The 24380-nt window shown below is 49.9% G+C and overlaps 1 protein-coding gene across 3 annotated transcripts; it reads right to left on the bottom strand.

The window, feature by feature from the left end:
• Positions 1 to 1852: 1852 nt before the first annotated feature.
• Positions 1853 to 24107, bottom strand: TMEM184A (transmembrane protein 184A). Of its 3 annotated transcripts, none has more exons than XM_075132678.1 (10): positions 24057 to 24107; positions 17715 to 17911; positions 12556 to 12813; positions 10906 to 11071; positions 9063 to 9153; positions 8894 to 8969; positions 7762 to 7853; positions 6574 to 6743; positions 6211 to 6408; positions 1853 to 3857 (listed from the first exon to the last, which is right to left on the bottom strand). In XM_075132678.1, the coding sequence occupies exons 3-10, from the start codon at positions 12811 to 12813 to the stop codon at positions 3607 to 3609; spliced, it is 1302 nt and encodes a 433-aa protein (XP_074988779.1). In that variant the 5' UTR covers positions 17715 to 17911; positions 24057 to 24107; the 3' UTR covers positions 1853 to 3606. The 3 variants fall into 3 exon arrangements, with proteins under 3 accessions (XP_074988779.1, XP_074988778.1, XP_048723646.1); XM_075132677.1 differs by lacking the exon at positions 24057 to 24107 and adding an exon at positions 23602 to 23845; XM_048867689.2 differs by lacking the exons at positions 17715 to 17911; positions 24057 to 24107 and adding an exon at positions 23602 to 23845.
• Between the last annotated feature and the right edge of the window lie 273 nt (positions 24108 to 24380).

Here is a 24380-nt window from a genome sequence, read left to right as displayed (position 1 = left end):
GACACACTGGCCAAGCCTGGGGTTCAGCTCTAGATTCATCTAGGGCAGGGGTGGCCAACCTGTGGCTCCGGAGCCACATGTGGCTCTTCAGAAGTTCATTTGCGGCTCCTTGTGTAGGCACTGACTCCGGGGCTGGAGCTGCAGGTGCCAGCTTTCCAATGCACCGGGGGGTGCTCACTGCGCAACCCCTGGCTCTGCCACAGGCCCTGTCCCTACTCCAATCCTTCCCGCCCCCTCCCCTAGAGCCTGCCGTGCCCTCGCTCCTCCCACTCCCCCTCCGAGCCTCCTGCACACCACGAAACAGCTGATCCAGAGGTGTGAGGAGGGAGGGGGAGGTGCTCATCAGCGGGGCTGCCAGTGGGCGGGAGGCAGGGGGAGCTGATGTGGGGCTGCTGACGTATTACTGGGGCTCTTTGGCAATGTACATTGGTAAATTCTGGCTCTTTCTCAGGCTCAGGTTGGCCACTCCGGGAGAGGGGTTGTTTATTGGCATAAGAGCCTGGGACTCATCTGCGAGGAGAGGCAGCGTTCTGTTTAAGGTGTTTCCTAGGTCTTTGTTCTCCATGCATGTTCACCACTCTTTCAACATTGAAATTAGGTCACCCTAATGAAAGAGCAGCAAAGAGTTCAGACCGACCCCAATCATTGTATGCAGTGGGTCATGCCTGCTGTTTAGGGGCACAGCAGCCACGAGCATTCAGCCTTACACACAGGGCTGCTGGAGGCTGATGGCGCACTCTTGACTTTGGTGGTACATCAGAGCGCGTTCTTTGAGAACAAGAGCTGGCCTACATCTAATACATGAGGGCTTGGCCACGCTAGACCGTTGTCATGGTCTGTAGCAGGGACGTGCACCTGCTGCCAATAGAGATGAATGCCCTGGAGTTCAGACTCCATGCAGGGATGTAAGTTATATTAAGTTTATATTCTTGTGCAAGTCTTTATCCTAGCACATTAGGCAAGTGCTTTAACAGCTGTGCTATAGTCACTTTTGCTATCTGTCCGCACCCCAGTGGTTGAAGCAACCAACCTCTGTCCCAGATCTGACATAATTACCCCCCAGCCAGCTGGGGTGGGGAAGACCAATGTGTTCAGCTCAAGTGACTTCTTTGCTCATGTTGCTTCTTTGATGCCTGTGCTGTAAAACCGAACAGCTTTGTCAGTATCCGCACAGGGCACCTTGTCATGCCTGGCAGCTGCTCTCGTCACGGAGCTGGAGCTAGACCTAGACAGGCAGGAGAATGCTCCCACCCCTCCCAAGACTAGATTTGCTGCATGCAGGAGTCCTACATAAGGCTCTAGCTATACCTCCCAACAGGCAGCCTGCAGGAAGCCACTTCTCCAGCTGAGGAGGCAGAAGCAGTGCTGGAGAGAATCGGAGGGAGCCGCCAGACTGTCTCAGCTACACGCTGCTATTACAGTATTGCTATCACAGGCTTTCAGCGAGACGGGGAAGCTTCTCTGATCAACTCTGTTTACTACTGTCCGATCACTGCTGCAGAACGCTGCTCAGCCCAGTTTGAGGTTGGGCGTAACCTCTCTGACAACTCCAGAGCACAAGAAAGGAGGTAGAAGGGATGCAGAGGAGAGCACTGTGTTCTTCCAGCCTGGAAGAGGTGATGTGAAAGCCAGCGAGATGGGAGGACTCCCCACCAGAGCCAGGGCATCATGGTACATTTTGTCCACGCAGGCATTCCTAATGCCCCAGTTGCCATAGTGTCTAGAGGCCAATGCGATGCTTCTGAATTTATGAGCGTCAGTGTTGGATGGCAGAGAGCTGCTGGATCACATCAGAGACCCTCCCCGCCAGATGGGTAACAAGGCTTTGCCAAATGAAGCGCTCACTGGAGTGGTAATAGAAACATCCATTTATTAGGAAAAACAAGAACCTTATAAATAGTAAAATGCAGGATTGTTAAGTTACAATTTCACTTCTCAGGCTCAAGGGATCTCAGAGCTGGGGAAATGTCAAGATTTTTTTTTTAAAAAGGGTCCACTTCTAAACAGAACCATAAGCGTTAACTGTACATTTATTACATGGCAGCAATTTGAGGCACTAGAGGTCCTTTTAAGACACACACAAACTGTCCCCTTCCCCCCCATGAAGTAAGACAAAGCGATGCCAACACCAAATGAGTTTCCAGCAGTCATTCTGGTAGGAGAGTGGGAGTATAGACTGAAATTAGTACGGTTGTCTTCAAAGATCTAAAATACAGGTCTGGTGGGATGTTATAGGAAGGCTCACAGAATGAGGTGCGCTATCTGCTGCTGTTCAGCAGAGGGGAATTAATCCAGCTGATCCCATGTTAGGACATTTGTCTCCCACAAATGGCATTGTGCAGGTCAACAGCAAGAGGACACAGGCCTATTTATATTTCACTCCCCAACTATCCTAGAACAGAGCCACTCTGTCATTTAGGTTCCCACCTCTGTTCACAGAGAGGACATGGCCTCTTTTATAAAGGTGCCCGTGTGACCCTAACAATAGATTGGTATGTGATCAGTGTAACCCCAGTAGGGCAGATCTGGGCAGGGGTTTGCACGCACACTTCCCACAGATGGGTCTGTGGTATTTAATTTTTGTAAATAGTTCTGGTTCTCTCCAGTCTCGATGAAGCCAAGTGTAGGCATTAAAATAAAGCTATTTCTTAAATTTAAGGAGGGGAGCTTAATAGCAAATGTTTTCAAGAAGTATCATTTCCAGTAAGTGAATTCCTAACCCTGCCAGTCACAGTTGTGACAGTTCAATTCCCTGAAAAGCAATTTAATACACCCATTGGAATCCATTTCATTTTTGATCCACTCCAAGTGGATCATAGTCCTTTTAAGACACAAATAAAGAGGTTTCCCCCTCCCAGAAGCAGTACAGGTGGCAGCCGTTGAATTTCATATTAGCCTCTTCCTTGGGGATTATTAAATTTTAGGCAGGTCGGTACCAGAAAATAGCTCATTCATTCTCCCTCCCTCCCTCCCTTTCCTACAAGACTCCTGAGATTCCCCCAAGTTTTAACCAAAATAAACTTTGGTAACTTTCAAAATGTCAGAGCAGGAGGAGATGTGCAGCTGACTTCCCAGTCTGCTCTTCTACCCGGGGGCTTGAGAGCCGTTAGTCTTTTTACTTAGGCCAAGAGTCACTAGAGCAGAGTCATGGTACGCAGAGCAGTTCTCTTCCCCACCTTGCCCTTGTTCATCGGTGAGAGGACGAGCTGGACTCCAGCCTCCATCTTGCAGCACTGGTAGGAACTCTCAGGAGTCCTGGTTGCTTCCTGTCACATCATTCCCACAGCACCGATACAGATGCTTGTTGTGCGTCAGAACACGGGCAGTGGGGCAGGTTGGTGGACAGGAACCACTGAACGACAAAAGTACAGGGGCCTAATGGGAATAGAGAAGAACCAAATCTCCAACATCAGCAGGGACAGGACAGCAGAAGTCAAGCACAGTTCAGCATCCTACCCCTCTCTGGTTCTTGCTTCTTTCCTTCCAAAACAACAGCTGGTCTTGGCTTCTCTGGTCGAGATCTGTTGCTCTCTTTTGGCTCCAGTCAGATTGCAGGGACAATGCGGTTTTAAACATTGCCCGGGCCGCTGTCCTCTCAGCTCTCACCTACAGGTCATCGTCTGAGAGCATCAGCACTCTCTTCTCAATGGTTTTGCTTCTTTTCCTATTTTGCCCATCAGCTTTGGGTGCCGTGTGCTCAATCTGCCCAGGAGCTTTTGTCTCCGCCTCCTGCATGGACTGCTGAGTGTATTGCTGGTATGTGGGGGAGAAGTTGTGGATAGCATCCTGGACAATGTCCTGCGGGCTCATTGTCTCCTTCAGCCCGCTAGAGATGCTCTGCATTGGGGCCACGTTTGCTGAAAGCAGAGAGACTTGTTATGAGTGATCCACTTTTAAAAGGAAGTGCCTCGCTAGGCAAGGGAGATGGGAGGGCAGGAGGGACCAGACATAGAGGTCCTGAGCCTAGCGATGTAATAAAACCTCTGGCCAACAGGAAATGAGTCCCAACGTGCAGCAATCAAAGCACACTGGACACGTTTGATTTTTGAGTGGTTACAGTTTCATTTGCCCTCGTAGAATTGGAGATGAGTGAGTGGGTAATGTGCAACAGAAAGGGTTAAATCCATTGCCATCTAAATCCATCCACAGGTGAAAAGTTCTGTGTCATTGTTAAATGTACAACTAGAAACGTGGACCGAGATATCCCTTCTATACTCCAATCCTAGCAAAAAATGAAAGCTTGGTGCTTTTCTTCAAGCCATGAGCATAGAATCATAGAATCATAGAATATCAGGGTTGGAAGGGACCCCAGAAGGTCATCTAGTCCAACCCCCTGCTCGAAGCAGGACCAATTCCCAGTTAAATCATCCCAGCCAGGGCTTTGTCAAGCCTGACCTTAAAAACCTCTAAGGAAGGAGATTCTACCACCTCCCTAGGTAACGCATTCCAGTGTTTCACCACCCTCTTAGTGAAAAAGTTTTTCCTAATATCCAATCTAAACCTCCCCCACTGCAACTTGAGACCATTACTCCTCGTTCTGTCATCTGCTACCATTGAGAACAGTCTAGAGCCATCCTCTTTAGAACCCCCTTTCAGGTAGTTGAAAGCAGCTATCAAATCCCCCCTCATTCTTCTCTTCTGCAGGCTAAACAATCCCAGCTCCCTCAGCCTCTCCTCATAACTCATGTGTTCTAGACCCCTAATCATTTTTGTTGCCTTTCGCTGGACTCTCTCCAATTTATCCACATCCTTCTTGTAGTGTGGGCCCAAAACTGGACACAGTACTCCAGATGAGGCCTCACCAATGTCGAATAGAGGGGAACGATCACGTCCCTCGATCTGCTCGCTATGCCCCTACTTATACATCCCAAAATGCCATTGGCCTTCTTGGCAACAAGGGCACACTGCTGACTCATATCCAGCTTCTTGTCCACTGTCATCCCTAGGTCCTTTTCCGCAGAACTGCTGCCTATGCAAGTACAGCCTATGTGGAAGGTAGCAGGTGGGCAGCATGCAGAGATACAGCACGGTCCAGATACAAAGGGTGAAACACCTCTTCCAACAAAAGGATAAAATCCATCTCCTTGCATGCTGCCCACACCAAGCCAACTGCTCTGACTCTGCTCTTCCCAGAGATCATAGGCAGGTCAATAGCCAGTGACAGAAGAGGATGCTCTGAGCAGAGTAAATCTTTCTCTAAGTTTCCTAGGAAGATAGGAAGCCATCCCTGCAGGATGCCCATCCCACAGCACCATTTAGATGAAGGGTTTTGTTTGCCATTCCTGGGGGGAGAGGAACAAGAGGCCAAACTAGCCCCTTCCCCAACTCCCCCCCCTTTTCACTCTCTTGCACATTCGGCCTTTGGAGTTTGTAAAGGACCCAAGGCCACAGAGCACACCAAGGACCAGCCAGATACCTCCCCCTTATAAAGAGTCCAACTCCTTGAAACCACTGCCACCTACACCACAGGACCCCAGGGCACAGAGGCCCTGGACCAGCAGCAAAGGCTGGATGGGAAGTCTTCTGAGGCTATGCTGCTCCTTGAGCAGCAATGCCGGTCCTTACTGGAGCAACACAAGGCTTCCCTGTTCCCATGGGCACCCAGTGTAGTAACTGCAACATTCCCATCTCTGGAGACAGAGGCCAGTCATGGGATTTAAAGTGGAGTTTGGGGCTTGGCAGGAGATAGCCCACCAGCTTGGTTGAAATATCCCTTATAAAAAGGGATGCTATTACAGAGAACAACTGTCACCATTATTACAGCAGCACCCAGGGGCCACCCTCCATATCAGGGCTCCATTGTGAGCAGCAGCCATGTCTTCATAACACAAGAGCAGGCAGCCTAATTCAAGGCAAGAAGCCAGGACAACAAGCAGTGGGAGGGAATGGGAGAGGGACTCCATGACACATTTCAAGAGGTCAGCTTCATGCACAACTTGATGAATCTGAATCCTTTTTGACACCGGGTGTTTCCTGACAACATTATCTGTAATATTAACAATCCTCTGTCCCAGCAATCCCTCCTGAGAGGGCTCTTCCCAGCCATTAGCACTGCCTGAAGGCATCATGGGGAAAAGAGCCTAAAGGCAGGATTTAACAGCAGAGAGCCAAGTGGCTTTTAAGGCTCTTTACTGTTCAACTGAGAACAGGATCCCCTCATTGCTTATGTGCCTGGGGCCCCTCGAGTGTAGAGAAGATGGCTTCAGTTACCTGTTGAGTTTTCCTTCTTCTCTCTGTATACCTGGCAGGTAAAGGCATAGCGCAGAGCAATGGCGGCAAATAGCATCTCAATGCAGATTATGAAGTTCTGGTAGCCGGCAGCTACCGTCCCAGCTCCCACCTCCTTCCCATCAATGATTTGGACTTCAGGGATCACCCCACACTTCTCCAGGATGGCCAGCAGCATCCCTGTAAAGAGACACAGAAAGGGGGTGAGTTCTGGTTCAGGGCGTCCAGTAGGTTGTACAGCTACCATGGGTCCTTCTGCTGCCTCCCAACTCATTGGGTGGAGTGATCAGGTGCTGGGAGAGAAGAAGGGCCGTCCTCCTGGAGACCCCAAACCCTAGGACCCACCTTGCCAGAAGGAGAGGAAGATGATGGCCTTGATGGTGAGGAATTTGAGGACTGGCTCAAAGGGGCGCAGGAGCTCCAGGGTGGCAAAGTAGAAGAGGAAGAGCGCGTACAGGGCCATGCTGACAGAGAAGTTGTAGATGATGGTGATGTAGAGGTATCCACTGTGAATGCTGAAGAGAGGGAGTTACTGAGCTGGGCTGCTGGAACTATGCCCAAATCACAGATCACACTGGCAGGTCGCCAGGAACCTACATGGGACAAGCTGCAGCCACTCCTCATCTGTGACACAGAGGCTACCCGGAGCCTACAGAGAACCAGATCATGAGGGAGTGTTACATACTGGAACTGATTCTCTCCAGCTGCAGCATCTCCTCCACACTTCGGATAAAGGCACCTGCAGCCCTATTGCAAAGGGCTGTGCTTGGCTGGGTCACAAGTAGCATACAGAAACACAGGAAGTTGCTACCATGGTGGCTCACTAGGCTAAGGGCTCCTTGGTAGCAGGATGGGAGGTTAAAGGCCCAGAAAGATCTTGGTCCAAAAATTAAAGTGCACAGCTAGAACAAATACAGTGGGTGGAAACCAGCCACAGTCTAGCCCTGGAGTTAAAAGAAGTGTGGGAGAGGCCCAGGTTTGTGTATCTGGATTAACAGCATAAAAATCTTCCCTTGATTCCGAGGCCTCGCTCCCTACTGCACATCTATGGAAGGCAGGCAAAGCCCTCCTCACCCCAGTACACGCCCCCCCACAACCCATGGCCATGGTTACCATCACAGGGCTTAGAGCTCTTGGACATACCATTTCAAGTTCACGCACAGGAAAGGGCAACAGCCCATCTCTCCCCATTCCAAGGCTTGTCTGGGCCCTGTTGCTCCTGGGAGTTAAGATTTCCATAGACTGCAACCCCCTTGAGCATTCGCTGTGCTAGGAAGAGTGCAATGGAAGAGCGGAGAGGGGGTCCCCAGTACAGTACGGTGCTGATCCAGCAGCCCCAAGGAAGAGCATTTAATTTCCCCATATCTGGTTTTCTAGTCCCCACCACTCCCAGAGCAGCCCCCTTTGACAAAGAGTGCCCTGGGGATTTGGGAGGGGGAGGGGAAATGCCTTTGCCTATTCTTAGAGGAGAGGACTGATGCAGCCATCTCAGCCCAGGGGCAATGGGCTGTCCCATCGCCCTCGCATTCTCACTTGAAGTCACCATCGTGGTATTTCCCAAATGCCTGCAGGACAATGGTGAGGATCGCCACCAGGGGCTTCACAATGCAGAACTGCAGCGTCGCCTGCAGCAAGAGAGAAAAAGACACCGTGCTATTTCCAGCTCTGTGTTCGAGAGAGATCCCACCACACTCCCACCGGAGGTACTTGCTGTTCTCCCAAGAGCTGCTGGGACCGCAGTATGCACAGTCCCACTCCACCTGACCCCAAGAGAAAGGAACTGAGTGTGTACTGGTCCCCGCCACTCCCAGGATGGAGGGCAAGGAGCTCTGACATTTGGGGAGAAAGAAGAAGAGAGAGATTCCTCCCTCTCTTCAGATAGGGAGCAAACACTTACATCACTAGCAAGGGTGGCCAGTGATATGGAGTGAAATAGACCAGCCCTTAGCAAGTGGCATGTCTGCAGCCACAGTGCACCTTACTGGCAGGATCCCTTCCCCCACATGCATCCAGCCTTCCCTGGCATCCCAGTGAAATGCTCCAACCCAACCAATCATCTCCCCAACCTGCCAAGTCTCTCTGTGGCCTTCCTGTGCCAAGAAATCCAGTCCTATCAACTAAAGCCTGCCCCTCATCAAACCCTCAGGAGCTTCCCCCGGGCTCATTCATGAGCAGCACAGTAAGGAAGCAGGGCTGTAGCCCCATGGGATTGTCGTGAATAGCAGCAAACCCATTTAGGATACATAACTGAAGTTACCCTCCCTCCAGCCTAGGACAGCACCCGCACAGATATGTGCCAAAACTTGCCTGGTGGTAGGCACCTTGGGTAATCAGTACCAATAGCTAAAGGAGCCTGGGAGGACTAAAACAGGATCTAGGCACCCCAGTGGGAGGGGACCCTGACTCAGCAATGAGTCAAGAGGCAGAGCAGATGACACCAAGCACAGCTGATTGCTGCTGGCTCGGTGCCTAATGGGCTGGGTGCGCTGCCTCACTTTGGACGAAAATTCAAAAACTCAGGCGCAGGAGGGAAGCATGAACGCCTCCAGAAGGCGGCAGCGAAGAACAGCCTGCCCAGAAAGACCCCTACAATTTGATGGACCGGGGCTCTCGTTTAGCCTTAATCTACGTAATATGAGCTAAACAGTCCAGGCCAGAGACCAACCTGCTTGCAGAATCTGAGGAACCCAATGGAATAGGACATTCCTTGCAGACAGCAGGTCCCATAAAGGCAACTGGACCTAGAATCAGAACACAATGAGAATTGGTGATGTTGGCCCTAGAGAGAAAGCCAGTGAAGGGGGCCAAAGAACGGGATAGGGACTCTGACTTACGCGATGGGCTTCCCCCGGATCTCAGACATGATGGTGCTCTCCCCTCCCAGGTACTCAAAGCAGAGGCTCAGGAAGCTGTAGATTACAAATGCTGACAAGACAAAGACGGGCATGTGAGCAGTGGATTGACGAGGCAAGGAGGTACTCATGGAAGGGCTACGTACATGCTACACATTAGTATTATTAGCTGCTTTCTGGTAGTTAACCGTGTCCTGCCTTCTGAGAACAAACTCCCCCTGTCTCCTCCTGATGATGTAACAATCGCAGTGGGAGAGCTCTGTGGGTGGAGCTTCCTGGACTGGTCTGACCTGTAATCAGCTCATTTCCTTGGCAGCTTGAGCTAGTTGAATTAAGTTTCATTAACAAACCCAATTTGGTATTTTTCCCCTTTCACCTTCAGACTCTTACTCCAAACAGTATAAAATGCAATGGTGTCAACCAACCAACAACTTAAACTCCAGTGGGCTTAGGGCTCAAAATGACCCAGTGTCACCTACTTCTTGGCTGAGTCCATCCATTTCTCAAGGACTCAAACCTTCATTTTACAAATATTGCATTTCTGCCACAAATGGTTGCATTAAAAAAAAAAAAAATTCCGTCCCGATACAATGTGGATAGACAGTGCTGTGTTCCTGAGCCTGCAGACAAGTTAGAGCTCTGCGAGGTGTGATGGGTCCCTGTTCATAGGCCTTTTTGCTCCCTGGCTGGACTCCCACTGGGCTCTCTCCGCCTGGGATTTGATTTCATTTAGATGCATGCAAATGCTAAAAGATGGTGTCTGTTCATTGACACCGGGTGCCGTTGTATTTAAATCATCATACACAAAACCCCCAAAGCCCGTAAGTCCAGCAGTACCATTTAACATAAACCACTCCCGGTGAGCCAAGCAACTTAAAAACTTCAAACCCCCTCCCCTAGCACAGCCAGCCAGCTAACAAGCACATGCAGCGTGACTGGGTCTCTCAGAGGTTGCAGATGAGAAAGACCCTAGCAGCTCATCTAATCGGGCAGTCAGCTAGCCTGGGAGGGACTGCACGGTATAGTCCTGTTGAAACTGATCACCGAAGAGGGAGGCAGTGCCCTCCCACCCCCAGGCAAACATCTATTAAACTGCTGGAAACACAGACTTTGCTCTTGACATATTCTGAGCGTATTGATTGCATAGCTGGGAGTCTGACCTCTGGGATTTGATGTGAAGGGAGGCAGCTGGCAGTATCCACCCTTGGAAAAGGATTGGAAATATTTGCCGTTTGATGAAACCCTGGCACAATCCAGAGACGAAAATTCTGTTCTTCAGAAGTATTTGAGCCACAGGGATAATGGAGCCTATGGCCGTTTTATTCCGTTTTGCTCTTAGCTATCTCTGGCAAGGTACTGCTAGCTGCCCCAAGTGGAACTCCAGAGGTAAGTAGTCACCTCAACCCTCCCCTTCAGTTTGGTATGGAATTTTACCAGGGGCTCCTAGGAACCTTCATCTCCCCACCCTGACTCGCAAGAGCCTTCTCCAGTGCATCACTGCAGCTTAGGGGCCCATCTCCTAGCTTTGGTGACAGGGAGAGGAGTGGGTGTTGATCGTTTCCATTGGTCTCCATGACAACAAACTCAAGAGTTACTATCAGGCAACCTGAAAACTCTCCCTGGGTTCCCTCTTGGACCCTGAAACACTGTGATCTGATTTGTGGGTGGGGCGGAGGGGGAGATGCCAAGTCACGCTGATGTGCCATCTTGCCTAGCTTCCACTGGAGGGGAGAGACAGACAAAACCCTTGTGCCCTCCATCACATGTTCCTCCTGCACCATTCTCCTCCCAACCTCTACCATAGATGCCACCCCGCCTTGCCCACCTTCATAGCAGTCACGCACAGAGTTGAAGTACACATAAAACTGGTGACTTCCAATGAGGAGGAGGCTGAGCCAGGAGTCAAAGGCGTAGATAGGCACAATGAAGAGGATGCGGATAATATAGCGCTGCTCGTTAGGAATAGTGTAGTTCCTCAGGTGCATGTAGATCTGGGGAAAGGGAGAGACAATCCGGGCAATGTAGCGACATTAGGCCCATAAGAGATACCTGCCGAAGAGAAGCCGAGAAGCAGACGTGGCAACAGGCCATCAGGCCTCTGCTTTGTGGATGCAGAAAGGAGCATCCCTATGTGGTTTTCCAGTCTTCATCTCCCTCCTGCCCACTTCTTGCTCCCTGAAACAGATCTACAGTGAGATCTCTTGACGCCTGAATCAGAATCCATCCAGATACCCTGCCAGACTCCACCCGCCACCACATGGTCCTTGCAACCTGCAGGAAGCACATAACACATGCTGCCAAGACATTATGCAGAGGAAATCAGAGACTAGCATTCTTGCAGGGAGCAAGTGTAAGTGTGGGAGGATTAATCCCATTGGCTAGAGGCACAAAATCTCCACACAAAGTACTGCCCACACCTCAGTCCTACCAGCAAGCACCCTGCTATTCCAGTCCCAGTTCCTCTACAGCTTCGCCAATGCAAACCTGACCTGTCACACAGAATATAGAAGATGAGGGTTGGAGCACATCTCCTACTATTTCAGCTTGGGACTCCTAAGCAGCAATTACCAAGAGTACAAGAACTTTGCTGATCCGGGGGGAAGGGGGAGGGGGGGAATTCCACACCACGAAACAAGTGGGCTGAGATCAAATAACTCATTTCATTTGTGACCCCAATCAATTTTAAATTTGGGTCTGCGGGGTGAAGAGTCAGTGTGTCTACCCCACTGCACCACTTGGCCCAGGAATTAACTGCCATACGAATACTAACGCTGGGCCACATTCTGCTTTCAGCCACACCAGTGTAAATCTGCAGTAATTCTACTGATTTCAGTGGAGTTACTCCAGATTTACACCTACATACCGAGAATTGGGCTCTGGGGACAAATATTTCAGTTAAACCCCCAGAGGACACATGGCCTCAGACAGCAGGTGTCACGTGTTGTTAAGTGGGGAATGGGGACATTAGGAAATCCAGGCTCCCCAGAAAGGAGAATGGAGGACACTCCCTTAACCTCAGAACCGCTGATACTCTAGGAACTGTTACAGCTTCCCTCTGGGGTAAGCACTTCAGATAAACACAGCGAGGAAGGCCATGCAGGCAGCCGCTCAGGGGAGCTGAAGGACAAAGTCTGCTCTACCAAGCTGTTAGGTTTGAAAAGGCTGGACTCATCCCTCCCTGTAACGTGCTGGTCTGAAATTGGCAGAGGCACCTGCTGTAGACACTATAGAAGGTGGGAGGCCATAGCCAGGAGACGGAGATGCTTCGCTGGAAGTAAGGGAAGCAGTTAGAGACAAGGAAATAGTCTGTAACTAGCTCAGCCATGGAGGCATTCAAGAATCCTGAGATTCAGTTGAGGTCCCGAGCAGCTCCCCTTGCCCTACCTCCCCCACCCCCACGTGTGCACGCATCCAGGTGACAGCACACACCCAGGTCCAGGGGAACACCCCTCTCCCTGCAGAGCCCTGCCTTTACCTGGTGGATAGTGAGAATCAGTGCCGACCACACAAAGATTCCGGAGATCACCTGCGCTGCCGAAGTGGTCAGGAAAATTTGCTGGCCATCTTGGGAGTAGTTCTGGAGGGTCCTGAGCAGGGAGTCGTCTTTAGGGGAGAGATGGCTGGAGTCTGTCAGAGGGATAATCCTGGTCTGCAGCGTGCTGCCAGCCATGCTGGTCACGCCTACACCACCCTCGGTGGGAGCGGACATGCTGGTGTGTGTGGTATTGCTCATCTGGCAGAGAGGAGAGAGCAAATGTAAATACAACAAGGAAGGCGGTTAGAGAACAAAGCAGCAGACAGAGAGGGGGCAATGAGCAAAGGTAGAGCAGTGAGCAGCAGGAGGAGGAGGAATACCAGGAGTCAGTATGAACTGAGCACAGGGGGGCTGGGGGAGCAAGGGGTGGGGAAGCACAAGGAGAGGAGAGAGGAAAACAGCAGGGGAAGCACAAAGGGAAATACTCAGCAGAGGAGGCAGATGAATAGATGTTTTTATTCCCAACATCCTTTGTCAGATCAAGGTCTCGGCTAACATTAGAACCTTTTCCCAGTAGCCTTCCTCTTGAAGCAGGGATTTACTGAAATGCACAAGAAACTCTGGAAGCCTCTTTCCTGGGCTCTGCCCACAGGAAGGAGTAAATATTGCGCACAAGGCAGTTCCCTGGGTACTTCTAGCCAGACTCTCGTGGGCATCACAGGGCTCTTACAAGAAAACTGGTTCCCATCAGACTGCCACGCCCATTGCACAGGCCACATAGCCCAAAGAAGCAGCAGCTTTTGGGTTCTTATCCAATAGGGAAGGTCACCCACCATCACTCAAGAGTCTCTTAAAAACCAACAGGTTTCAGAGTAGCAGCCGTGTTAGTCTGTATTCGCAAAAAGAAAAGGAGTACTTGTGGCACCTTAGAGACTAACCAATTTATTTGAGCATAAGCTTTCGTGAGCTACAGCTCACTTCTTCGGATGCATAAAGTGGAAAATACAGTGAGGAGATTTATATACACACAGACCATGAAAAAATACACATTGTGAGGAGAGTGAACACTTAAGATGAGCTATTACCAGCAGGAGAGTGGGGTGTGGGGAAAGAAAACCTTTTGAAGTGATAATCAAGGTGGGCCATTTCCAGCACATTTCCAGGAGTTAACAAGAACGTCTGAGGAACGGGGGGGGGGGGGGGGGGGGGAGGAATAAACAAGTATAATACTTAGTATAATGACTCAACCACTCCCAGTCTCTATTCAAGCCTAAAGTTAATTGTATCCAATTTGCAAATTAATTCCAATTCAGTAGTGGCCAGGATGGTGTTTTCAGGAAGATTACCGATGGACTGTAGTATCCTCAGGAAGTCAGTGGTGTCTCGAAGATAGCTGGGAGTGCTGGTAGCGTAGGGCCTGAGGAGGGAGTCTACATAGCCAGACAATCCTGCTGTCAGGGTGCCAATGCCTGAGATGATGGGGCGCCCAGGATTTCCAGGTTTATGGATCTTGGGTAGCAGATAGAATACGCTACCAGCACTCCCAGCTATCTTCGAGACACCACTGACTTCCTGAGGAAACTACAATCCATCGGTGATCTTCCTGAAAACACCATCCTGGCCACTGTGGATGTAGAAGCCCTCTACACCAACATTCCACACAAGGATGGACTACAAGCCGTCAGGAACACTATCCCCGATAATGTCACGGCAAACCTGGTGGCTGAACTTTGTGACTTTGTCCTCACCCATAACTATTTCACATTTGGGGACAACGTATACCTTCAAATCAGCGGCACTGCTATGGGTACCCGCATGGCTCCACAGTATGCCAACATTTTTATGGCTGACTTAGAACAACGCTTCCTCAGCTCTCGTCCCCTAATGCCCCTACTCTACTTGCGCTACATTGATGACATCTTCATCATCTGGACCCATGGAAAAGAAGCCCTTGAGGAATTCCACCATGATTTCAACAATTTCCATCCCACCATCAACCTCAGCCTGGACCAGTCCACACAAGAGATCCACTTCCTGGACACTACAGTGCCAATAAACGATGGTCACATAAACACCACCCTATACCAGAAACCTACTGACCGCTATTCCTACCTACATGCCTCCAGCTTTCACCCAGACCACACCACACGATCCATTGTCTACAGCCAAGCTCTACGATATAACCGCATTTGTTCCAACACCTCAGACAGAGACAAACACCTACAAGATCTCTATCAAGCATTCTTACAACTACAATACCCACCTGCTGAAGTGAGGAAACAGATTGACAGAGCCAGAAGAGTACCCAGAAATCACTTACTACAGGACAGGCCCAACAAAGAAAATAACAGAACGCCACTAGCCATCACCTTCAGCCCCCAACTAAAACCTCTCCAATGCATTATCAAGGATCTACAACCTATCCTGAAGGATGACCCGTCACTCTCACAAATCTTGGGAGACAGGCCAGTCCTTGCTTACAGACAGCCCCCCAACCTGAAGCAAATACTCACCAGCAACCACACACCACACAACAGAACCACTAACCCAGGAACCTATCCTTGCAACAAAGCCCGTTGCCAACTGTGCCCACATATCTATTCAGGGGACACCATCATAGGGCCTAATCACATCAGCCACACTATCAGAGGCTCGTTCACCTGCACATCTACCAATGTGATATATGCCATCATGTGCCAGCAATGCCCCTCTGCCATGTACATTGGGCAAACTGGACAGTCTCTACGTAAAAGAATAAATGGACACAAATCAGATGTCAAGAATTATAACATCCATGAACCAGTCGGAGAACACTTCAATCTCTCTGGTCACTCGATTTCTGATCTCAAAGTGACTATCCTTCAACAAAAAAACTTCAAAAAACAGACTCCAACGAGAGACTGCTGAATTGGAATTAATTTGGAAATTGGATACAATTAACTTAGGCTTGAAGAGAGACTGGGAGTGGTTGAGTCATTATACTAAGTATTATACTTGTTTATTCCTCTCCCCCCCCCCCCCCCCCCACTGTTCCTCAGACATTCTTGTTAACTCCTGGAAATGTGCTGGAAATGGCCCACCTTGATTATCACTTCAAAAGGTTTTCTCTCCCTGTACCCCACTCTCCTGCTGGTAATAGCTCATCTTAAGTGACAGGTTTCAGAGGAACAGCCGTGTTAGTCTGTATTCGCAAAAAGAAAAGGAGTACTTGTGGCACCTTAGAGACTAACCAATTTATTTGAGCATGAGCTTTCGTGAGCTACAAAGCTCACTTCATCAGTGTTCACTCTCCTTACAATGTGTATTTTTTCATGGTCTGTGTGTATATAAATCTCCTCACTGTATTTTCCACTTTATGCATCCGAAGAAGTGAGCTGTAGCTCATGAAAGCTTATGCTCAAATAAATTGGTTAGTCTCTAAGGTGCCACAAGTCCTCCTTCTCTTTTTAAAAACCAACCAATCACTACATCATCTGCTTCTTCGTTTCTACTGGGGATGACGCCCAAAACCCCCCACGAGCTCAGTAGAACCACTTTCAGGAGCGGAGCCTCCTGTACGAGTCAGCTTTGTTCCCCGTCTGTCCATCTCTGCTTCATGCACACACTTCCTGGTCTTTCCTCCTACTCTTCCCTGTGCTGTCCTGGTAGGGGCTTGTCACACGTTAGGGAAGGAAAAAAGTCTCTGACCTGCTGCTCAGGGTCCCCTATGATCCATTTCCCTTGCCAGTCAGGCTCAGCGATTTAAGGGAGGGAGCAATGACCGGTCTCAGTCAATCAATAGAACCTCAAACCCTTTTCCACTCAGAGACAGAGGTAGAACCTTGCCGATAAATCATCAAGGCACTGATTGCCCAGGAAGAAATTCCTGCTGACATGCTGTGCACACATCACCATTGCCTTGGGAATGGACTAGCAGCATGAAAGACTTGTGGCTGCCTGAAATTTTGGCTCCCATTCTCCTCAGTGGTCTAGCACCAGGAGTGAACACTGATGCTACCCTAGAAGCCAGAGGACTGGCACTGCCCATGGCTCCCAGAGCCACAAGCCAAGCAAGAATAAAAGCTACAACCATTTAATGGTAGGATATAAGAACAGGAATCTCTGGCAAATTACCCACCATTTCCCGCAAGATTCTGAGGGCATAGAAGATCAGGGAGCCGACATGGGCTCTCTGTTCAATCTCTGCCCATCTCAGATGGTTTCAAGACAGCAGCCTCAGGGCCAGGTGACACATAAAAAATCCTCAGGGAAAGCAAGGTGGCCTCATTCCACTATGGTTCTAAGACACAAAGGGCACCTTGATTCTGCCCTTGGCTGCAATTCCCATTGTGTCTATGTATCCACGATCAAACTGGAATTCGTGTCTCATTTTTAACACTTAAAATGGTTGTTGTACCTAGCTGTGTGGTCAGTGTACCATGCACCAGCCAATGTCCTCCAACCCAGAGCCAGCTGCATTTCAGTGGGGCTGCATCTCATAGCTCATCAAGCACTTTGGGATGTATGTAAAAATTCTATTTTGCCAACTCTGGAGCATAGCAGAAATCTCTCAAGACTAGAGTCCTGCAACCCAGCTGGGGCATAGCAGCCCTTTAGAAAATCTCCACCACCACCAATCACCACAACAGAGTCAGGTCAGTGTCTGGTAGGGTTCCCCTTCCCAAGCCAGACCTCATAAAGGCAAAGAACAAAGTATTTCCAGAGCAAACAACCGTCAGCATGTTATGGGCACCACGTCCCCCATGTCTGGGCACAGAGAGGACCGACCTCACAATACACTTCTTTTGATGCGCGGCCTCAGACCCAAAGGCCTCCAGACACCCCAGCTGCCATCTTTGGCCTTTCATTTCTTCAGCTAAACTGCTTGTGTAGCACCTTGTATTCCAGGAATCCAAATAGTTTAACAACACTTAGATTTAAAAAGAGTCTTTAACAAGTTTCTCCCATAAATGGATAAACTAATAGATTTCTCCTTTTTCCCCATTAACTGCATCTCCCTGAAGCTAACCCAGAAGTTTTGTTTGCCAAAACTCCTACAGGCTTGTGGGAGGAAAGATCCGTGTTAGAGGTTGATCCCTGCTATTAATAACTATTTAAATAATGATAAAAGAAAGAATTCTCCACGCAACCTCCTTTTCCACTCCCCGCACAATTCCTACCTTGCAGGAAAGGAAATTCAGATGGTGTCAAGCCAACAGCCACATGCACCAGTGACTAAAAATATCTCTTCCCCCACCATTGACAGGGGAAGGGCTGGGTGAGAAGAATTTACATGTAAGTGGAGAGGTCCCAATTGCAGGCGGTGTTGCCACTCACGTTGGCAAGGGCTCAGAGTTCACCCCCAGAACATCTGTACCTGGGATAGGGAAAGAAGAGAAAGAAAAAGACAGGTGGAGTGAAGGAGAAGATCGAGTTACCAAGCAGTCACCTGACTGCCAGCTTTCTCTGTGTAACAAAAACATTGTTGGATTCACAGCTCATTTCTAGCCCCCAGATTCAAGGGAGAGCTGTCCTTTGGACAAACTGATACACCAGAGACCCAGCCATATAAACATTAACAGGATGGCACAGATAGCACGGGATTCGTTGAAATGTGGAGGAGGGAGTCAAGATTTTGTTTGGTTTTTAATAGCTATGCCCTTCCTTATTTGCTTTGTGATCAGCCCTGGAACAGCCTGGTACAGTAGCTGTGCGTTAGTGCTTGGACAGCTGGTGGCGGCCAGGCTGGGTCCAACCCCTCCTGCGCCCTCTGGGAAGGAGTGAAGCAGTTTTATGAAGCAATCCAAATGCAGACAATATTCCACCACGGGGTGGGAAAGCCTTAGCACCTAATCTATGAGGCATTGGTATAGCCAGCAGGTTGTGATGACACAGGAAGCAAGAGATCCATATTACTATCTAGTCCTGTTTCTTCTATCTGCAGTGAGTCAAAGCAGGAGATGCACTGTAGATATCTCGACCCAGAAGACTTGCCCATTAAGGCTGTGATTTATGGACTGTATTGTAGTACCTAGGAGCCCCATTCAAGGGCCAGGACCCCAGCGTGCTAAGCGCGGTACAAATACAGAGCAAGAATGGCAGTCTACACAGATTCTCTCCCTTAAGCAGCTCAGGAACAGCTCCCACCCCTTTATGTGAACACACGTCTGAGGCAGGAAGGCCATACGGGATGCAAAACCATTTCACAACCCAATGCCTGCTGGGAATCTGAATGGACAGCCTGAGCTCCACCAAGCACGGTCTTGAGAGCTTTGCCAGGCACGTAAGGATGCTAAAAGCAGTCTTGAGACACAGAGAGATCCTGCTCCACCAGTTGTACTGCTGAGTTTCTGCCTATTTATTTGAAAACTGCACACCGGTCGAGAGTCCCAGGGCAGCTCTATGGCGTTTTGATTTTGGTCACTGAGTCGCACACTCAGAGGGGGGAAAAACCCCTCAACTCTCCAAAACTAAACAGGAAGCCACCTTCACGGCCAACTGACCCTAGGCACTTTGACCCAGATCCTCAAGGTATTTAGGCTCTACCTTCCACTGAAATCAATGGAAGGTAGGAGTCTAAATACTTTTGAGAATCTGGGCCTCCATCTTCCTGCCTGCTCTCCAAACACTCAGCTTCTTGGATTCTGCTCTTTATTGATCCAGAGCCAACTGAAGTCAGTGGGAGTCTTCCCATTGGCTTTGGCTCAGAGACCTTTCAGAATAATAGACTCCTTCCCAATTGATGATGGGGCACTCATACAGGGCTGTACAAATGCAGAGAGTTCTACAGTTCAATCTGAAGAGCACCATAACACAGAGCACTTGAGTGCATCTTCCATCACGGCTCATCAGACTCCTAGGGAGGGTGAGAAAAACTTCTGAAGCTTCTTATTAAAAGCCAAGATGACTCACTCTGATAACAAAATTATTCAAGAGAGATGCATCTCCCCAGAAAGCAGGGAAGGAATAGCATCATGAGTGGCCTGGAGAAGAGACAAAACAGAACAAGACACTCTTAAGAAAATAGGAAAGGAAAATGTTGCTGTCAGGCCCCAAGACAACACAACATGCCCTCCCAATCCTCCAAATGCCCAAGAACATTTGGGAGGCAAAGCTGTAGGTATGAGGGCAATTAACACATGGACAAAAAAAAAGCTCTGACTGAAGTGTGCCAAACTCCAGATGTGGTTCTACTCTGAAAAACAACTCTCAAAATGGCCTGGAGGGGCTCCATACTTGTATCTCAATCAAATCTGATCACTTTACAAGAGGAAGGAGGTATTTTTCCAACAGCCAGTATCACAAACTCATCCAAGGCCCAGGCAGTCCAGCTGGGTTATTTCCTGCTCTTGAATCACCTCCTTTAATAAACATTATGCAGATCACATCCTGCGCTCACACCTTTGCGACTTCCGCTGCCCCAATTAGTCTTCGTCACAGGTGCATAGGTGAAGCATGGCTGCAGAGGAGTAACGGAGCAGAACTGGACCTGTATTATCTGCATCACGGGCAAGAATGGGTGAGAAGGAAAGAACCCAGCCTGCCAGATGTCAAAGTGATCTGGGTAAGACTGTCAGATCTTGGGTTCATTGGGCTGGTAGTGAAGGGATTGGGGGAGGGGAGGTGAAGGAGGCACTTTTCACTCATAAGATGAGAAAAAAAGATTTGGAATCATTGACACGTGACAACAATGGGAACCTCTCCCCCCTTCCATTTTAAGAGATACTTAGAGCAGAATCACACTTTCAGAGGCTCCAGCACCCAGCATCGGTAAAACAATTAAGGCCTACATAAATGCCAGTTTTGTTAGTCTCTAAGGTGCCACAAGTACTCCTTTTCTTTTTATAAATGCCAGTGGCCTTTTCAACCCTTCGGGGTTAGTTTCGGTTATAAGTAAAATGTGTTTGGTCTCATCCTACTAACCATCGGCACACACCCCACAACTGATTTGACACAATTAGCAGACTGCGCCTCAGGACTGACATACCCAAGTGCAAGTGGCAGCTTTTCATCTGCCCTGGGAGCCTGCACTGAAGCAACCCCCTGGGTGCCTCGCTATCCATTGCTTGGATCAGGGCAAATCTCCAAAGCAGACGGGCCTCTAGTCCCAACTCCATCACCGGAGGCCAGCCCCCATTTTCACCCACTGTGTCAGGTTCTTAGTTCCATTCACTCACTTCCAGCTTTTCTTTCCTAACCTGAAGGCCGGACCAGGCCATGGAGCCAAATGGAAGCCACAGGAGGCCCCTGCCTCAGACGTTTCATCCAACAACCGGCTGAAATGGCAATGTGATATTTAGTGCCACCGGCTGTAGAGCATGAGCTGAGCTCTGTGGAGATAGTAGTATGTGCCCATGAGGCATCAGGCCAACTCTCCCTTGTATTCAGCCCTCATTGGAGCCTATTGTAGATTCCTGCTCTCCCTCTTTAACAGGAATCGTTTCTCTACCACCCCACAAAGCATACATCACTTCTTGGCCCTTTCTCTATTCTCCCCCCCCCCAAACTGTGTGGAACTGAACCCCTCTGGCTGCCCTGTTAGGATATGACTCCTCCCTACCCACAACTTGTACCACACAGCCAGAGGCCCAATCAAATGCCTTGGGCAGGAGGTTTAGGCCAAATTGCCTAATCTTAGCAGCTGCACACTGGCACATCAGCTGCTCTCTGGCTTTGATCTTAGCCAGCTGATGGAAAATGTTGTTATCAATAGGTTTTATTAGCTTTCCTAGCCCAGGCTGAAAAGGAGTAGGAGCGACAATCAGGAATAGCTATGATTACACAGCCTTCAATCCTGCTGAGATTACTGCTGTTGTAGGACTTAATTAACAGTTTATAACAACACTCATTAAAAACAAAAACCTCTGCATAGTGCCGAATTAGAATTCCCAGCTCTGGAATGTAATTAGATACCAGCTGTGCTGGGTAACTGGTCATTTCCAAGCAGCTAAAGACCCATTTGCTTCCAAAACAGAACACAGAACAGCGGGAGAGTTTGGGAAGAGGCGAATTGATACAGCAACTAAGCAACTCATACCCTTGACAGATCATATTAAAGCCCACATCTAATGGAGGCCAGAGCTTAAACATGTCAAGCTATAGGTTTCAGAGTGGTAGCCGTGTTAGTCTGTATCAGCAAAAACAACGAGGAGTCCTTGTGTCACACTGAATCAAAAATTCCTTCAGTGTAAACCACCACTTTATGGAGAGCAGTAGACCATAATACTGCATACCCCAGTGTTCAATCACAACTAATATCACACAGCAGCTAACTCATCCCAGAATAAACAAATCCAAAATACAGATAGCTTCATTTACAGGGGTGACCCAAGGACAGAACTTTCTCTTAATCCTAACGAGGAAGGTCTCCTTGAAGTGTGGTCTAGTATCTTGAACATGGGATTGTGAGCCAGGATTTGTGAGTTCTGTTCCCAGCTCTGCTTCTAACTCACATGGCCTGGATCATCTGTAAGATGATTATAATACAGGTTTCATCTACCTCACCAAGCTGCTGTGAGGCAAAGTTAGGGTTTGAGACCCTCGGAAAGAAAGCACGACATGTTATTCAAAGTCTCCCCATAGATGCCTTCTGGTTCTGATGAGTCAGTGCAACTGAGTTTCAGCTTTGAAATTTCAATCTCTTTTATACTGTACATTAAAATGAAGTCTACATGGAATACAGCTTATCAAGGCAGGATATTACTCATGCCTGCAGCTTGCACCTTAATTGCACCCTTCAGAGTTGGGAAGGATAACAGAACTCCCATCAATAAGCATCGAGCAACTAAGCTGTTCCTTGCTCAAGCAGGCAGTTTTTACAAAGTATCCTACCACTGAATGGAGAAAAACCAGTCCTACTTCCCACAGAACAAAGCAGACACTTTCCACTGATGAAAAAGAACATGCCATTCACCTGCCTCAGTCTTGCTACACTGCAGTCACATGACCTAGAAGGAAGTGCCCTTTAACCTACTACTAGACAAACACCAATGTAAGTGAAGCACTAGATGTGCCCTACCCCAAGCCTATATTTGCTATAGGATAGGATTGGAAAGCTCCTGTCAAGCCAGTCACCACAGAAGCACTGATCTTTCCTCTTAGGAGACAGGTCGAGTTAGCTGGGTTTCTATGCTAGTCTCTGCCATCATTTTCAGGGCAGCCCATGACATCTTCATCCCTAAACAGATCCCATGCCTGACTGGTGAATGGCATAAGAATTTAGGGGCTTGTCTTCCCCAAAGTGCTGACTGCAGAGGCAAAGTCACCTCAGCCACAGGGATCATCATCCAAAAGGAAGCCAGCTCTCAGGACTGGGTGCATCGTAGAGCTGGGTAGGAACTGCAGGCCAGGCATAGGCATCCCTGACAGATCTGTATGAGGGGCCCTGCAATGGAGCTGTGGAGAAGGTTGCTGCAGATTAGAAGCAAGGGGCATTGGCGGACCTGTGGGAGGGGCCAGCACTGGACATAGGGGCCGGGTGCAGGTCTGGACCCAGGGGCATTGTCGGAGCTGCAGGAGGGGCCAGCACTGGCCACGGGGGATGGCTGCAGGTCCAGACCCAGGGGCATTGGTGGAGCTGCATGCAGCCCTGGCTGAGGAGCTGGAGAGCGCTGCACGTCAGGATGGAAGTTCTCTGCTGTCAGGGTACCTGCTCCCTGAATCCCCCAGGTGGTTAGTTTCCAGGCCCCAGAGGCACCCAGCTCAGGCCAGACTGCACACAGGCCCCCACCCCTCGGCCACAGAGCCAGGGGGTCCACCCCTGCCATGGCCCAACCACTTTCTGGCTGGTCCACACACACCTGAGGGGTCCTCTGCCCCAGCTCAGGACGCTGCTCACTCGGCTTTGGGGCTCAGGGGCCAGGCTGCTAGGGGAGGGCCCTGAGAGAGGAAGAGGAGAGTCAGGCGCTGGTCGGGGGGGACGAAATCTGTGTCCCCCCCTTTCAATAGCGCTCCGCAGCCCCTGCCAGCCTGCACTATCTTGGGGCAGCGCTTCCCCCCACACCCCCATGCGCGCTAGATCCGGGAGGGGGCAAGGGACCCGCCGGCAGCCCGGCCGCCTCCACTTACCCGCCTGAGCCCCAGGGCGCCCGCCTTGCTCCGGGAACCGATGCTCTTCGGACTCGCCCTGCAGGGTCCCTTGGCACCTGCCACCCCATCCCACTGAGCGCCTCCCTCTCCGGCACCTCCACCTGCCTTCCCCCGGAGACTCCTCCCCCCGGGTCCGGTCACCGCCCTCTCTCCGCCGGCGCAGCTTCTCCTCTTCGTGGCACTTTCGGGGGAGTTTATAGGTCTCTCCTCCAGCTCCGCTCCCACAGTGCCTACAGCCCTCCAGAAACTCCTGTGCCGCGCAAAGATCCTGGCCGGGCTCCCGCCTGCCTTGCCCCATACTGAGACAGAGCCCCCCCCGTTATCGCTACTCGTTCCCCCCTCCTTCGGCGCCCCGCTGATCGTGCCTGGATCCCTTGATAGCAGACAAGGCAGGTTTGATTTCCAGCCTCCATTTAAAGAGTTGCAGAACTTACATTTCACTCTGCCACGCTTCCCTGCTGTTCGATTTCACTCCTGGCTCAGAGCTCCTCCCCTCCAAACACCTAGGCAATCATAATCCCTGCCCTGCCCCACGGATACTACACCCAGCAACCCCTCCCAAGGATGCCCCTTCGTTGTTCCCATGCTCGCCTACCGTATTTTGCAACAGTTGGGGAATCTCCTAGTAAATCAGTGCATGATAGCTACCAAATCGCGCCTGGCTCTGGCTACTACCTAGGAAACCACACGGAATGCCACTTGCACAGGGGCCAGCGAATAAACCCAATCTTCACTCTGTAGGCGTGGCAATATGGTTT

Source organism: Caretta caretta, chromosome 10 (assembly GCF_965140235.1).
Source record: "Caretta caretta isolate rCarCar2 chromosome 10, rCarCar1.hap1, whole genome shotgun sequence".
Lineage (NCBI taxonomy): Eukaryota > Metazoa > Chordata > Testudines > Cheloniidae > Caretta > Caretta caretta.
This window is presented reverse-complemented; position numbering and strand designations above follow the sequence as displayed.